At 44.0% G+C, this 15,869-nt stretch overlaps 1 protein-coding gene across 2 annotated transcripts; it reads left to right on the top strand.

Moving 5' to 3' along the window:
• Positions 1-531: 531 nt before the first annotated feature.
• On the top strand, positions 532-15,154 carry GARIN1A (golgi associated RAB2 interactor 1A). 2 transcript variants are annotated; one of them, XM_077770786.1, is made up of 5 exons: positions 532-646; positions 5,345-5,529; positions 6,381-6,630; positions 8,636-8,754; positions 14,788-15,154. In XM_077770786.1, the coding sequence occupies exons 2-5, from the start codon at positions 5,366-5,368 to the stop codon at positions 14,981-14,983; spliced, it is 729 nt and encodes a 242-aa protein (XP_077626912.1). In that variant the 5' UTR covers positions 532-646; positions 5,345-5,365; the 3' UTR covers positions 14,984-15,154. The 2 variants fall into 2 exon arrangements, with proteins under 2 accessions (XP_077626912.1, XP_077626911.1); XM_077770785.1 differs by lacking the exon at positions 532-646 and adding an exon at positions 2,486-2,769.
• The last annotated feature ends 715 nt before the right edge of the window (positions 15,155-15,869 follow it).

Genomic DNA, 15,869 nt, shown 5'->3' with positions numbered 1-15,869 from the left:
AGCATTTTATATATGCTGTTTTTCATCTTTTTCTAGCTTTATAGGTCTCAGTAATCATTCCATATCAGTATATATAAAGTTGCCTTATCTTTAATCGCTGCAAAACATCACCTCATGTGGAAGTATCATAATTTAACTGGTGTTGTATTGATGGACATTTACCTTTTACAAGGAAAGGAGAAAGAATGCCAAGAACAGAGAGTACTGTGATAAAGCAAAAATAATGACCTTGAAGGNAACTTTGTTTATAAAATTATATATAAATTATAAATAATAAAAATACATACCATAAAAATTATAAAAGTTTTTCCTTCCAATGAGCAAGTCTTAGGGAGAAATAAAGCACTAAGATATGAACTGCTGCCTCTGACGTAGCAGGTTTGGACAAACACCTATGGGAAGCCGTCCTCCCACCCTATGTTTAACCCTCGTCACGGGAGGATTGTGCCAGTGTGTGTCTTGAGAGTTTAAAAGATGTGAGAGAACTGACTTACCTCCTTGGCTTGCTCCTGTACAAACACCCAGGTGAGAGGGCCTGCTAGCTATCCGGCCATAGTCTGAGAAGATAACTGATACCTCACCCTTCCTCAACTTCCTGCATCCTGAGGAAGTCTTTGAGTGGAAGTTTCTTGTTCTGGAACCAAAGGTAGGAGATTGCAAGGGGAGGGGAGTGCCATTACAATGCTATACGAGTAAATGTTTGACACCAGCTCTCTGACTGGGGCTATATAATATGTAAAATAATCATACATACAAACACATGTTATTATTACATATATATCATAATGTAGCATACTATAGTGTTATATGTATTATAACTACAATTTATCATAATTAGTCATATTAAGTCTATATTATAACTATATATAATTATATAATATACATGAGTGTACATATACCTGTATGTACATGTATGCATACATCTACGCATGTATGTTTTCTCTCCAGTTTTACTGACATAAGGTATGTATAGCACCCAGCTCACAACTAACAGTAAAATGTACAGTACTCTTGCACATTTCATTTCGCCAATTGATTCTCACAGAAGTCTTTCACTAATTTTTGTCAAACTCTTGTATTCCTAGCCAACCAACACAACTGACAAGTGCAGTTCCGACATGAATGTTGGCTGAGTTTTCCACTTATGTTAATGAGTAAGGTGAAAGTGAACTAACCTAGTTGTATGTTGGAACTTTACATGTTCATCAGTGACTTAAGCAACTTCTTTCCTAAATCAGATAATAGCTTTCAAATACTGGGAGACTCCTCAGATTTTTTTGTGTGCCTACAATATGACAGCTACAGCCACACTCAGTTTACATCACCAACATTTTCTCTATCCCTTTTTTTTTTATGTTTATTTATTTTTGAGAGAGAGAGAGACAGAGAACAGACTGTGAGCAGGGGGAGGGGCAAAGAGAGAGGGAGACACAGAATCCAAAGCAGGCTGCAGGCCACAGGCTCCGAGCTGTCAGTTCAGAGCCCGATGTGGGGCTTGAACTCACCACCTTGAGATCATGAGCCAAAGTCGGATGCCTAACCAACTGATATGTGTCCAGGCACCCCTTTATCCCTTTAGACAGCCAACAAAACAATAAATCAAGGCTTAATTGATTTCCATGGTGTAAATAACTCCCAACATGGCTAGTTTCAAGACCATGACCAACATGAAGTTTCTGGACACACACAGAAGAAGATAGGCAGTGGTAGCGCACCATCATATAGTGTTTCTACCCTGTAGATACAAGAGATGTAAATAACCTCAAGGGTATAGAGAGTAGTAAAATGGTAAAATAATTAAGAAGTGGTGAGTCTGGGTCATTACCTTTGCTTTTATATGATTTATTGAAGTGTAAGTTGACATAGTTAAATTTTTAATAATGGCTGTGTTTAACAACTGACTTGTAAAATTCCTGAAAATCACATAGTTTTCACAATCTCTTTCATGCAGGCTCCAGCACACCACTGTGCTGCACTTCCTCTTTTGCCCACTGTTTCCAAAGAAATTAGCCTCTTCACTTTGTTAACAGCCTCGTGTTTAAAAAAGTTCTCATTTTATCCCATGAAATGAGGTAGGGAAGATTGGAGTGAGTTGCTTGTCTTCATCCTAAGCTCCTCTGGCCAGGTGAGGGCCTGACTTTGGGGAATTCACACAGATAAAGTTTTTGTGAGGGGCTTCACTGTCTGAGGAGAGGACTGAAGGCTGTGAGTTTCTGGAGAAAGTGCCTTGCTGTTCTGGCCAGCTCACTGCTGTCTTGCCATGACCATAGTGCATTTCCCTCATGTATACAGAGAAATTGAGTGAAAAATGGAATACCACTGTCACTGCTAGTTTGTAGTGCATAGGAAAAGGGAGAAAAGAGCCCTGTTCACCCCCAGTCCTTCCTTGCCTCTCTTATTTTTCCTTTCCTGTTGTTACCCATCACATTCCTTGATGTCATGCCTGCCATTGTGAGCCGACAGGCCCTCCCTGGCCTGGTGGACAGCCTGTAAGTTAGGAGGGGAGGGGGAGCTGTGGAGGTTGGGGGTAGGAGCGGTCACACCAACACCTTGGAACTGGGCTGGGTCTGCGTGGAGCCCCGGAGATGTTCCCCAGCCCATTCTTCGCAAGAACCAATGAGTAAAATTAGGGGCCTCCCACCTGAGGTCAGGGAACCAGGCCCTGGAGTGGAACTGGGGGTGGAAGATGGCCTTCTCTGTCAACTGATTCATTCTCCAGAATTCAACTTGTTCTCTGACTCGGTGGTGTTTGAAAGCAACTTTATCCAGGTACCCCTGTGCAGCTCAGAGCCCACTTTCTTTCCCTTTCCGATACTTGTTCCTGAGGCTTGGTCCAAAAATGCTGCGGCCTCTGAAAGCCCTGGGGAGGAGAAAGAGGCCGCTGTGGCTAGAGACGACCTGAGGGTCTGGATCCCAAGTTCAGCTCAGTTTGTGCCTACGGCATGATGGGGCTCCCTGCAGGTCATATGCTTTCAGGAAATAGAACTACAACCTGCAAAAGGGGACCTGAGAGCTCACTCTCCAGCCAGGGTCTATGGGCGCCCTCCCAGGACCGCCAGGGAGGGGATGGCTGCTTAGAGGGAATGAAGGTTGCTTTTAGAATCCCTGCTCTGAAATCCAACCTCCTCTCCATGGGATGATTTAGAAATAGCCTTGTTTGAGAGCCAAGCCCCTAGAATCGGCCTTGCCCAGATTCTACATCCCCTAACAAGTGGTGATATGGCCATTGGAAGTGAGCATTTTCGGCCTGGGAAGCATGAGGCCACTGGGAGTAGGGGGCAGTCATATGACATCCTGGGGCACCTGGCTGGCTCGGTTAGTAGAGCATGTGACTCTTGGTCTTGGGGTTGTGAGTTCAAGCCCCCACTTGGGGGTAGCATTTACTTAAAAAAGAAAATGGTGTGTGACATCTTACTGAGGGGCTGCCCGCCTCCCTCTAGAGGTCTAGCTGGGACCTGCACCTCCGTGTTCCTTTGCAGGTGCAGCATAGCCAGCTTCTCAGTCAGCAAGCTGTGTGCTGTGTGTGGGCAGGAGATGCAAAGAGAGATCGATAGTGTCCCTGGCCTAGGAGCTTATGAATTTGTCAATTTTAAGGGCATGTTATAACATGGTAACTGCTAAAAAAGCTCTGTCAGGTGGTTTGGACCAGCTGATCCCTAAAGCATAAGCAGAGAGAGGGGTGCCAGTGTCCAGGGAGTTTAGAGCACTTTTTGGAGTGTGGCAGTTGAAGAAGGCTCCCCAGAAGAGGAGGTTAAGCCATTCTTTAAGGCATCACTAAGACTTTGATAAGTGGAAGAGCCAGGAGGAGGACACTGCAGGCCAAGGGACTTCAAGTTACCTTGATGAAGGTGGGAGGCTAGAGCGCGTGAGGAGAGTCTGTGTTCAGGAATCCGTGTGATGGGGTCACAAAGCAGTGAGGAGTCACAAGAGAGAGTGGAGACAATTTGAGCTTAATTTGAAGATGCGTTCATGGAGCAGCAAGCTACCCCCTGACGGACCCCCCCAGATTTCAGAGAGCCAGTTCATGGCTCTAGGTGCCCTGGTTCCTGCACTGCTCTGGGGGGCTGCAGATTGGGGCCACCAGCTACAGCCTGCGGGCATGCTCCTTCCTATCAGTCTCTGTGGAGAAGGAGCAGAGACATGGCGGATCCAGACTCAGGATCCCGAATTCCAGTCATTTCTATTTGGGTGTGAGGTCTTGGCAGGAGGTTTATTCTCTTGATCTGTTCTCTTTGACCTGCTATTAAAACTGTGTAGATTGTCCGGGTGGACACTTAGTGACTCAGGCAGCAGGCAACTCGGACTGTACCGGGGAGGGCAAAGCCTACCTGCCGGAGCTGCCCCATGACAGAGTGAAAAGTTTCCCTGAAAGGGAAGCCACCCCATACAGCCAGGTGGCTCCCTTTCTTCCCTCTCCCCAGTATCACCTCTCTGCCGTCACCTCTAAGAAACAGCACCCACAAACGTTTACGTAGCACTTGCTCTCGATGAGTGCCCCCCTGTGTTTTGTAGCACATGTGAATGTCATTCCACAATGTGGGCTGCGAAAAATGGTTTTTTTTTCCCTTCAAAACAAATTCACTAGGCTCTAGGGAACTTAAATTTCGATTATTCCTGGGGCTTTCCCCTTGTCCCCAGTTCCACCATGACTGTGAAATGGTTCCGTTGGTCCTACAAAATCTAGAACATTGGGAGAAGACTCTCTGGGCTGGTCACTCCTCAAATGTTCCTTACCTTACCTTGGTCCTTGTGGTTCCTTGGAAGCTTCTCTGCCCACGTTGGACAGTGAGGCGGGCGTGTCTTAGCTGAAATATTGTGCCCAGTGCCAAGCATACAGTCTCCCTGGACTGCCACAGCCTCCGATGCTGCAAGGGAACAGGTTCATACTAGATCTGTCAACAAGCCAGGCCCTCCCTCATCGTGTGGGAAGCTCCCCAAATGTCCCTCAAGCTGGGCTGAGTCTTCCCCATTCACTAGCTCTTCCTTCACTCTCCTCCTCTTCCGGAGCTTTCTTTACACAACCTCCCTTCTAGATCATTGGAAACCTGTGCTGGCTGCTTCTACACGAGGATGGGGGAATACGATGTCAATGCCTCTTAGCTTTCTCTTACTAATGCAACCCTTTAAAGTCAGATAATGGAGAGGACACAAAGGAGGGCAGCACAGTTTCCTGTTGCTAATGAGCCGGTCTATTTGGATGGATGCTGGTCATTGCCCAGGCCAGCGCATCGCACTCTTGCTTTGAGCATGTCACCAAGTTAAAGTGCTACTTTCCAGAACCTGTATTCTCCCACCCTTGTCTTCCTCTTTCTCACTGTCTCATGTACCTGGGGCTGATTTCTAGGTCACTAAGCCCGGGAGCTGGATGGATGTCTATGAAGGCTCTACCACTGTGATCCTCGGGGTGACCTCCTCGGTGCCCTCCTTGCCACTCCCCAACGTCCTCCTGATGGCCAACGTCACCTGGCCCCGGGGTCAGTTTTCCACCTGGAGCTCACCTGATTGTGCTCCAGTGGTCACCCTCAGCAGGTAAAGAAAGGCTTGAGGGAGGGGCCAGAAGGGGTGAGACAACTGTATGGTTTTACAGCTGGATTTTAGATAGAAAGGACAGTGTATAAGCTATGTGTATACACTATGGATAGTGTATAAACCATGTAGAATTCATTCACTGACAACATTTCTTTAGTGTCTGGATGTACCAGATACTGTGCTTGGTGCAATGGTAGAGGCCTAGTCCCTGTCTCAGCCTGGTCTTTGAGGATCTTGGCTTCCTTTTCTTTACTTTTATATTGTCACCATAGACTTAGGGGGTCCCCCCCCCAAAAAAAAGGTAAGGGGTATGAAAGTCAGATGGGATTATGGAGTGTTACAATTGAAAAAAAAAAATACTAGATATACAGGACACGTCCATCCTTCTTACTTTCTCAACACGGTTAACCAGGATACAGAATGGAGATCTGGATGGAAATGGGGTCAGAACACTTGAGTTCCAACTCCTACTTAACATGTTCTAAACTTGGGCACATCAGTTAGGTGTTCTGAGCCTCAGTTTCAACATCTGTGAAGCAGAATTAAAACTACCTTTCTTTCATCAAAGGGTTGAGAGGATTGAATGAGAGGTTACACATCACCTATCAGCCATTGTTGTCAATGTGGGCGGGTTCTTTAGTGATGAAGGCCCTGAAAGTCAGAGAAGACTTACTTTTAGTAATCATTCCCACTCTCAGACCATGAGCTTTCTCCCACAGGCATCTCCCATGAGAGACCCATCTTCTGGAGACGGGAGCCTAGTGAGATGGGGCCAGGCTCTAGGTAAGGCACAGCATGGTTGACTGAACGCATGGGCCCCTCTGCTATGGGGATTTCTCCATTGTGTCTAGGATTCTTCCCCTGAAGTTTGTGGAGCTACAAATCTGTGACCGGCTCCAACGCATCCTGAGGGTTAGAACAGTGACTGAAAAGATCTACTACCTGAGGCTCCACGAAAAACACCCAGAGGCTGTGTTTCAATTCTGGATCCGCTTGGTGAAAATTCTGCAGAAAGGTCTGTCCATCACCACCAAAGACCCGAGAATCCAATTCACTCACTGCCTGGTGCCCAAAATGTCCAACAGCTCCACCGAAATAACAGTAAGTGGGGCCTCCCGCCAATATGTGCTGTGAGATGGGGGATGGGAAGCCTAGTGCCTCAGAGGATTGATGGGAATTCAAGTCTAGCATTGCAGGGGCAGACTTCATTTTCAAGGGTCAAGGATACACACATCAAACTGGGCTCTACAAACATATAAAAGCACATTAATTTCGTTTTCCTAAAAAAAGAGCTATAAAGTGCTTAACTCCATTAAAAGTTGTTTTCTGTTGGGGTTTGGGGTTTTTTTTCAGTGTTAAAAAGGAATAATGCTCCCTGAAGAAACTTAGAAAATCACAGAAAAGTCACCCCTACTTCTCTCCAACCCCAGGCAATCACTTGGAACATTCTGGCATACTTCCTTCCAGTCTTCCATCTTATTTACTTTCTTTCCTTTTCTTTCTTTTTTTTTTTTTTTGTTTGATCTTTAATAGGTTTTGGCATTAAAGTTGTGCTGTCTTCTTAATATCAACTGAAAAATTTTGGATGTGCTTTCATGTTGTTGAATATTTTAAGACTTTGAAAACATTTATTATTTAAAGTTAGAGGCTAGATTGAATTTGCCAGGTTTTTTTTTTATGCTTATTTATTTATTTATTTATTTATTCTTTCTCCAAATTTTTATTTAAATTCCAGTTAGTTAACATACAGTGTAATACTAATTTCAGGAGTAGAATTTAGTGATCCATCACTTACCTATGACACCCAGTGCTCATCACAAGTGCCCTCCTTAATGCCAATCACCCATTTGGCCCATCCCCCGTCCACCTCCCTCCATCAACCCTGTTTGTTCTCTATAGTTAAGAGTCTGTTTCCTGGTTTTCATATTCCTGCCACTACCCACCCCCCGATTTTTATTTGTTTTGTTTCTTAACAGTCTTCCATCTTAAGGTTTAATTTATATATTTGAGGATATTAAATATATAATACATTTCTGAATGCTGCTTTTTATCAATTTACATTATATCAGAAGCATTTTCCCATATTTTTTTAAAGCTCTTCATACATATCACATCACTTTGATCATTTCATGCTGTTCATTAGTTGTATGAATGAATTAAAATTGACTTTGCCATTCTCCTATTATCAGACATTTAGAGTTATTTCTAACTTTTCATTATTATAAATTAGGCTAAAATAAGCATTTATATGTATTGACCACATTTCTGCTTGTTTTCTCAGAATAGATTATTAAAAGCAGAATTCAAAGGGTAGGAACATTTTTAAGGCTCTTAATACATATTGCCAGATTATTTCCAGAACCCTCATGCCAAAGTATACTCTCTCCAGTAATGAGTGTCTATGTCACTGTATCCTTATCGCAATTGTGAAGTATAAATTTTAGCACATTTTCTAATATAGGTAAAAAAAAAAAGTAGCAGCTCTTTGATTTTCAATGAGTTTGAACACCATTATACAGTTTTTTTGTGCTCTTTGGCTCTTTTTCTATTGGCATCTTTGTGTTTTCTAAACTGATTTGTAAAATAAAGCTTTTTAGACATAAGAATTTTAACCCTTGAATTTGAAGTTTCTGCAAATATTTCCCCCAAGGATTCACTTTTTCCTTTCAGTTTATTTGAGGCTCCCACCTAGGCTTTTCCAGGACCTGCTTTGGGTACAAACAAGCACAGAAAGAGAGCGATAGACCAGATGGCCTAACACCTTCAGATTTCAGAACCTAAACCCTTTCCTCCTCTTGTCTAAGTTGAAGGCTTTAGGCATGCTTTCTCTGCCTTCCAAAGTGAGCTTCGCGGCTGTGCTGCGCTGGTCCTTAATGTTCAGGGCCAGGAGCCATGGCAGCCCATCAGAGAGAGGACGCTCTGCTGCCTGGGCCCAGTTATGCTCTGATGATTCTGGGGCTTAATGTTTAAGGAAGAGCTTCTCAGGTGGAGCCTGGAAGACACAAGCCTTGAGACCTGAAGGCTGAGTTCCTTCAAGTTTCTGGCCCAGGAGGCCAAGCACTCTGAGGGCAGACCTGGTCATCTGACTGTAAGTTTCTCCACCCAGCCTGAGAGCAGCCTCCCGTCATCCGCCCAGCCCAGCGAAAGCCTCATGCTGTTGGCAGCCGAGCAGACCAGTGACAGTTTCTCGAATATCACAGGAAGGCCCCCGCTCACAGCAGACAGGTGGGTCCTCCATGCTCGCAGCTGCGGGGTCCCTTCCCACAGCCCTGAGCCGTGGGTGGGGACGGTGGCACCCTCGGCCAAACTGTCTCAGTTCCTTCTTTTTAATCTAGACAATTATGCATATGATTTCTCCCCTCAATTTTATTATAAGCCTGTCGAAAACAGGCTCTGTGGCAGTTTGGTCTGAATATTCCCTAGGCAAACTACAGTGCCTTCATGGACAGTGCTCAATTAAAGGAATGAGGGGTGAGTAAGTAATTCAAAGGAGGGTAAGCTGATAAAGCGGGCTCATGGAGCTAGATGTGGACTATCTCCAATCCCAGTTCTCCAGGGTCCCCTGGGTAAGGCAATTCTGAGTTCTCTTCACCTCACTTCTCTGTTCCATAAAATGGACAGAATAGACAGTAACCCAAAGCAGAGATGACTCCAAAGCCATTTACTAATTCACTAATTGTCTGAGACTCTGTGCAACAAGTGCCAGAAAACAAAAACAAAATCTTGAAATCAATACGTTGAATGAGTACAACCTGCAGGATACCATCAAAATGTAAGTTTATTTTTGGGGCACCTGGGTGGCTCAGTTGGTTAATCATCTGACTTCAGCTCAGGTCATGATCTCATGGTTCGTGGATTCAGGCCCCGTGTCAGGCTCTGTGCTGACAGCTCGGAGCCTGGAGCCTGCTTTGGATTCTGTGTCTCCCTCTCTCTCTCTGCCTCTTCACCCACTCATGCTCTGTGTGTGTGTCTCTCTCTCAAAAAAGAAAAAAAAATTTTAATTTTATAAGTCAAATGATATTTTTCAATTTTTTAAAAGTCTTTGTACTTTATTTTTTTTAGTTTACATCCAAGTTAGTTAGTATATAGTACAACAATGGTTTCAGGAGTAGATTCCTTAATGCTCCTTACCCAGTTAGCCCATCCCCCCTCCCACAGCCCCTCCAGCAACCCTCTGTTTGTTCTCCATATTTAAGAGTCTCTTATGTTTCATCCCTCTCCCTGTTTTTATATTATTTTTGCTTTTATATTATTTTTGCTTCCCTTCCCTTATGTTCATCTGTTTTGTAAAGTCCTCATATGATTGAAGTCATATGATATTTGTCTTTCTCTGACTAATTCCACTTAGTATGATACCCTCTAGTTCCATCCATGTAGTTACAATGGCAAGATTTCATTCTTTTTGATTGCCGACTAATACTCCATTGTATAAATATACCGCATCTTCTTTATCCATTTATCCATCGATGGACATTTGGGCTCTTTCCATACTTTGGCTATTGTTGATAGTACTGCTATAAACATTGGGGTGGATGTGTCCCTTCGAAACAGCACACCTATATCCCTTGGATAAATACCTAGTAGTGCAATTGCTGGGTCATAGGGTAGTTCTATTTTTAATTTCTTGGGGAACCTCCATACTGTGGCTGCACCAGTTTGCATCCCACCCGCAGTGCAAGAGATCCTCTTTCTCCACATCCTCGCCGACATCTGTTGTTGCCTGAGTTGTTAATGTTAGCCATTCTGACGGGTATGAGGTGGTATCTCATTGTGGGTTTGATTTGTATTTCCCTGATGATGAGTGATGTTGAGCATATTTTCATGTGTCGGTTGGCCATCTGGATGTCTTCTTTGGAGAAGTGTCTATTCACGTCTTTTGCACATTTCTTCACTGGACTATTTGTTTTTTGGGTGTTGGGTTTGATAAGTTCTTTACAGATTTTGGATACTAACCCTTTATCTGATATGTCGTTTGCAAATATCTTCTCCCATTCCGTCGGTTGCCTTTTAGTTTTGCTGATTGTTTCCTTCGCTATGCAGAAGCTTTTTATTTTGATGAGGTCCCAATAGTTCATGTTTGCTTTTGTTTCCCTTGCCTCAGGAGACATGTTGAGTAAGAAGTTGCGCAGTCAAGGTCAAAGAGGTTTTTGCCTGCTTTCTCCTCAAGGATATTGATGGCTTCGTGTCTTACACTTAGGTCTTTCATCCATTTTGAGTTTATTTTTATGTATGGTGTAAGAAAGTGGTCCATTCTGTATGCCGCTGTCCATTTTTCCCACCACCTCTTGCTGAAGAGACTGTCTTTATTACATTGGATATTCTTTCCTGCTTTGTCAAAGATTAGTTGACCATATGTTTGTGAGTCCATTTCTGGGTTCTCTATTCTGTTCCACTGATAAAGAAAAATTTTTAATATAAATTTAGTTTTGTCTTCCCTTTATAATTTTTTCAGTAGAAGAAGTTTTCTTCTTGCCCTTAGATAAAAGCTGGTTCTCTGACAGGCCCCGTAAGCATATGGGCTCCCTCTTAGAGTATAAAAGTTCCTCTGGTCCCTTTAAATTGCAAAAGCAGGGGCACCTCAGTCGGTTATGTGTCCAACTTCAGCTCAGGTCATGATCTCACGGGTTCATGGGTTTGAGCCCCGCGTCAGGCTCTGTGCTGACAGCTAACTCAGAGCCTGGAGGCTGTGTTCAGATTCTGTATCTCCCTCTCTCTCTGACCCTGACAGCTCACGCTGTCTCTATCTCTCTCTCAAAAATAAATAAAAAAAAACATTTAAAAACTAAAAAAAATAAATTGCAAAAGCAGCGTCAATTCTGAAATTAAAATGTGCCTGATAATTATCAAAACTCTGAACTGTTCACACCTTCCCTCAGCCTGGCCTCATGTTAAGATGGCCCCTCACAGTGGGCACACTGGGTTTTCACTTCTCCTTCTGCTTCCTAACTTAAAGAAGTTTTTTTAAATGTTTATTTATATTTTCAGAGAGAGAGGGAGGTGCAGAGAGAGACAGAGACCGAATCTGAAGCAGGCTCCAGGCTCTGAGCTATCAGCACAGAGCTGACTCGGGGCTCGAACTCGTGATCTGTGAGATTATGACCTAAGCAGAAATTGTATGCCCAACTGACTGAGTCACCCAGGTGCCCCCTGTTTCCTAACTTTAAAGCTCTTTTTTTCTCTTAGGAGTTTCCTTGGGTTCTTTGAAGTCCCATACCTGACACCCCTCTCACCCCTGACTGTAACTCTGGTGATGCTCTGACATCTTCCTTTCCTCCAGCTACCACCCCCGTCAGGCCCTGGCTCTGTGGGCATCCATGCCACCCCGGCACTAGGGGGTCAATATCCCCTTCTCCCTATAAAGGGCATCCCTTGGGCAGGGCTTACCATGGCTCTAGGCTGGCTCTCTCTCACTCTCTCTGATCCTCAGGAAATGTCCTCTCAGACTTTGACGAGCCACTGGACACAGGAAGAATTCTTCACTCCACCACTCAAGCGACCCACTCTTCCATCTTTCCTGCCCTTCAGATTTCCTGCTCAGGACTTGTGTCCCTGCCTACTGGGTCTCCCAGGACCCCTGCCCCCAGCTTTTTTTTTTTTTTTTAATTTCAAGATCGTTTTATTGAATTATGATGTAAAATTTTCTTCTTTGGATACTCTTGTTATTCGAATATTGGATCATCTTTGCCTGTATAATAGAGCTGTCACTTTCTCCTTTTCTTTCTCCAAGCTCTCCTCTTATTCTTCTCTTCCTTTTAAGCCATTGTCTGCTTTGTTCGCTCTTGTATTCTTTTTGGTTTAGGCTTCATTTTGGAAATAATTGTTTTTTTAAAAACGTCTGCTTCTTTCCTCGGTTTTACCATCCCGTTTACAAATCCTTTAAATTCTGACTTGTGTTGTACTTTCACTTTCTTAATTTCTTTCAGCTCATTTTGAAATGCTTGGTTGTGCTTTTCCTTTGTTTTGCAGGCATATCTTTTTAGTGTGCTTTCATTGTCTGTGAGCATTGATTATGCTTCATATACTCTTCTTATATAATTTTGTGTGGGGTTTGATTACTACCCTTTTCTGGCGGTTATTTTTAATACGAAAATGGTTTTGGGAACGAGGGTCAGTCAAGGTAGCTTTCTGGTTTGGGTCTAGAGCTCCCTCTTGTGTTGTTTCGGGGAAGTGCCTATGGCCTTCTACTTTATAGGGCTGTGCCCCTCTCTCCGGTCTTTTAGCGGATCTTTCTCTTTTGTTTATTTTTATTGTTCCCGTCCTACTCAATTTGGATCCCATTTCCAGTGGTTTTTTTTCCTTAGTGTGAAGCTGTGTCTTGCAAGAGAGAGTGTTCCGATGGCTTCAAGAGATCATAAGGCATGTAGGGCTCCAGCCTCTTCTGAACTTACTACAGCCAGACCCCTTGGACTCCCTGCCAGTTTCCTCCTCCTCAAACTGTCCGGTGGCACTTTCCACTGAGAACCTGTGGGAGGGGCTCTCCTGTTTTCAGACACATCCGATACCCTGTTGCTTCTCTGTGCTTCCTCATACACAGATACGGACCCGTGTGCGTCTTGCAGCAGTCTGTAGCTCTAATTTTTTATCCTGAACTGTCTCAAACAGGCCTTTACCTGTGGGACTCATGTTAGCCTAAACTGAAGTAGGGAAAACCTAAGCCCCGCATCACCACGACGGGCAAGTCGCTCGGGCACCCCCAGCTTCCGCCCACACTTTGCCGGGCTTTAATTTTCAACCTCTGGGATTTTTCTTTGCTTTTTGCGGGCTTAACAATACATTTTCAATTATGTGATTATCTAGCACTTCTAGGTGTTTTATGGCAAAGATTTTTTAGATTATTTGGCCATCTTGCCATGCCCTAGCTACATAACTCGAAACTTATTTTCACTTAAAAAAAAAAACAACAGCAACAACCCACTGCATCTTATCTTTGAATAGTTACAATCTGAGTGATTTTTATTTTCCATTTGGTGCTTTTTTGTGGTTTCCCTTTTTTTCATTTACTTCTTTACTTTTTTTTTAGAGAGAGCACGCATGCGCGAGAGCAGGGACATAGGACAAAGGGAGAGAAAGAGGCTCTCAAGCAGGCTCCACACTCAGTAAAGGGTGCAGGACTCAATCCCGTGACCCTGGGATCATGACCTGAGCCAAAATCAAGAATCAGGTGCTCAACTGACTGAGCCCCTACATGGTTCTTTTAAATAAAACAAAACAAAACAAAACAAAAAACACAGGGGTGCCTGGGTGGCTCAGTTGTCTAAGTGTCTGACTTGGGCTCAGGTTATGAGTGTGAGCCCCACAAATGGGCTCTCTGATGTCAGCACAGAGCCCTCTTTGGATCCTCTGTCTCCCTCTCTCTCTCTCTGCCCCTCCTCCCAAAATAAGTAAACATTAAAAAAAAATCAAATTGAATTTAAAAAATTTTTAAAAATAAAATAAAATAACCATGTACTTCACTTAGAATAAAAATTTTTTAAATGTTAGCCACACTCTGTGTTTTTTGATATACATTCAGTGGCTGTGACTTTTTTTAAAGTTGTTATTCTTTTAGAGAACTATCTTAAGGTTTTCTTTTCCTTATGTTGATAACTGTCAGGTTATAGTGGGAATCAGGCAGATCTCACAGGGCTCAGATCTTGCCTTTGAGTCTTAGTTAACAAATTAGGTTCTCAACACATTAAAAGTGATGCTTAAGATTTGGAGGGGTATCTGTTCCACTCCAGCAGAGCAGACCTTAGCCGGAGCCTCCCTCCTGCTTGGCTTTCTCTGTTCAAGTCACACACACACACACACACACACACACACACACACACTCTCTCTCTCTCTCTCTCTCTCTTTCTCTCTTTTAAGTTTATTTATTTTGAGAGAGAGCGTGCATGCGTGCGTGCACATGTGCACACACAGGTGAGTGCTGACAGGGTGGACAGAGAGAGAGAGAGAGAGAGAGAATCCCAAGCAGGCTCCACACTGTCAGCGCACAGCCTGATGCTGGCCTCAAACCCATGAACTCATGAGATCATGACCTGAGCCAAAGTCGGACACTTAACCAGCTGGGCCACCCAGGTGCCCCAAGTCACTCTTGATACACCATACCATTTATACATGTTGTCCCTGGTCATCATTCCCACATCCACATTTATATTCAAGGCACTTGTACTGGAAAATATACAATTTAGAAACAGTTTTTAAATTAAACTTTTAACAATGCTTTCTTTCTCTTTTATTGCTTTCAATGACTCCAAAACTCCTGGGCTCCAACAGTAACACCAATGTTGCCATCAAAATAAACAATTTGGACAGCTATAAGACCCCCTCGCGAGTGGCATCTCCAGTCAATTTGAATATACCCATGAGAGCCGCCTTGAGCCACAGCCTCTGGGAACAAGAGAATCCAGACGAGCACTTCCTGCAGGCTCCCATTGCCAGTTCCCTAGGAGAGAACTTTTTTGGACCCTGACACCTATCCGGAAAGGGGTGATCTTCCCAAGCTTCGTTTGGTGCACTTGCTACCACCTCCTATCGATGCTGTTTTCCCACTGTGGGCCAAAAGACCATGGGAGAGGTATGATGGTGTTTATAACCAAGTGCTTCTGTACTTCCACCAATAAACCTCCAAGTGAGTTCCTAATTGTTATAGGCTGTGCGCCGCAGGGCTTTAGGCTGGGGATGAACTAATTAGGAGCAGGAGCTCACCCCTTAGGAAAATAAATGGGGAAAATGTTCCATCTGCTCAGTTGAAACCCCAAAGCAGCCAAGCAAAGCCAAGAAGGCCAGTCCAGAAGAAAGGGCCTGAGGAAAAAGCCAACTTCCTCATTCAGAGGGGTAGGAGGAAACAGACGCAGGGCTGCTACAAACCCAAGGTCAAAGAAATCTTGAGAATGACGCTGACCGACTGGGAGATATCTTTGTGTTCAATTTCAAGCAAGAAACTGAGTCTTTACCACCCCAATCCCCATGGTAGTGTACAGCTGTGAAGGTTCACCCTGGGACATGCAAACTTTGGTTGCTAATAGACATGGCTTCTGGTAAAGATGACCATGACCACCTGTCACTGGAAGTCCTCATTGATTTGGTTCTTCCTACCCTGGACCTAATGAAAGCCCACTGGAAGACATAGTATCTGTGTATATTAGGGATGGGGCAGGAGCTTTGGCCAATCTCTAGACAAATGGCGGATATCTACTTGGACAACACTACCACAGGATTCAAGAAATACCTATCAAACTCCCGCTAGGTGCCAGGCACCATGCTTGATGCTGGGTATATTAGAGGGGTCCAAGAAGACAAGTTACCTGCCTTGAGGGAGGGTGTGGGAGAGACGCTGAGTTCTTTTCTGGAGATGC

The sequence above is a fragment of the Crocuta crocuta genome, unplaced genomic scaffold, assembly GCF_008692635.1.
Source record: "Crocuta crocuta isolate KB4526 unplaced genomic scaffold, BGI_CrCroc_1.0 scaffold266, whole genome shotgun sequence".
In the NCBI taxonomy this organism is placed as follows: Eukaryota; Metazoa; Chordata; class Mammalia; order Carnivora; family Hyaenidae; genus Crocuta; species Crocuta crocuta.
This window is presented reverse-complemented; position numbering and strand designations above follow the sequence as displayed.

Coding starts and splice junctions, on each gene's coding strand:
- GARIN1A (XM_077770785.1), top strand. CDS start 2,617: ATGAGTAAAATTAGGGGCCTCCCACCTGAGGTCAGGGAACCAGGCCCT. Junction 6,631..8,635: donor ACAGCTCCACCGAAATAACA/GTAAGTGGGGCC, acceptor TTCTCCACCCAG/CCTGAGAGCAGCCTCCCGTC. Junction 8,755..14,787: donor CCCCCGCTCACAGCAGACAG/GTGGGTCCTCCA, acceptor GGGCTCCAACAG/TAACACCAATGTTGCCATCA.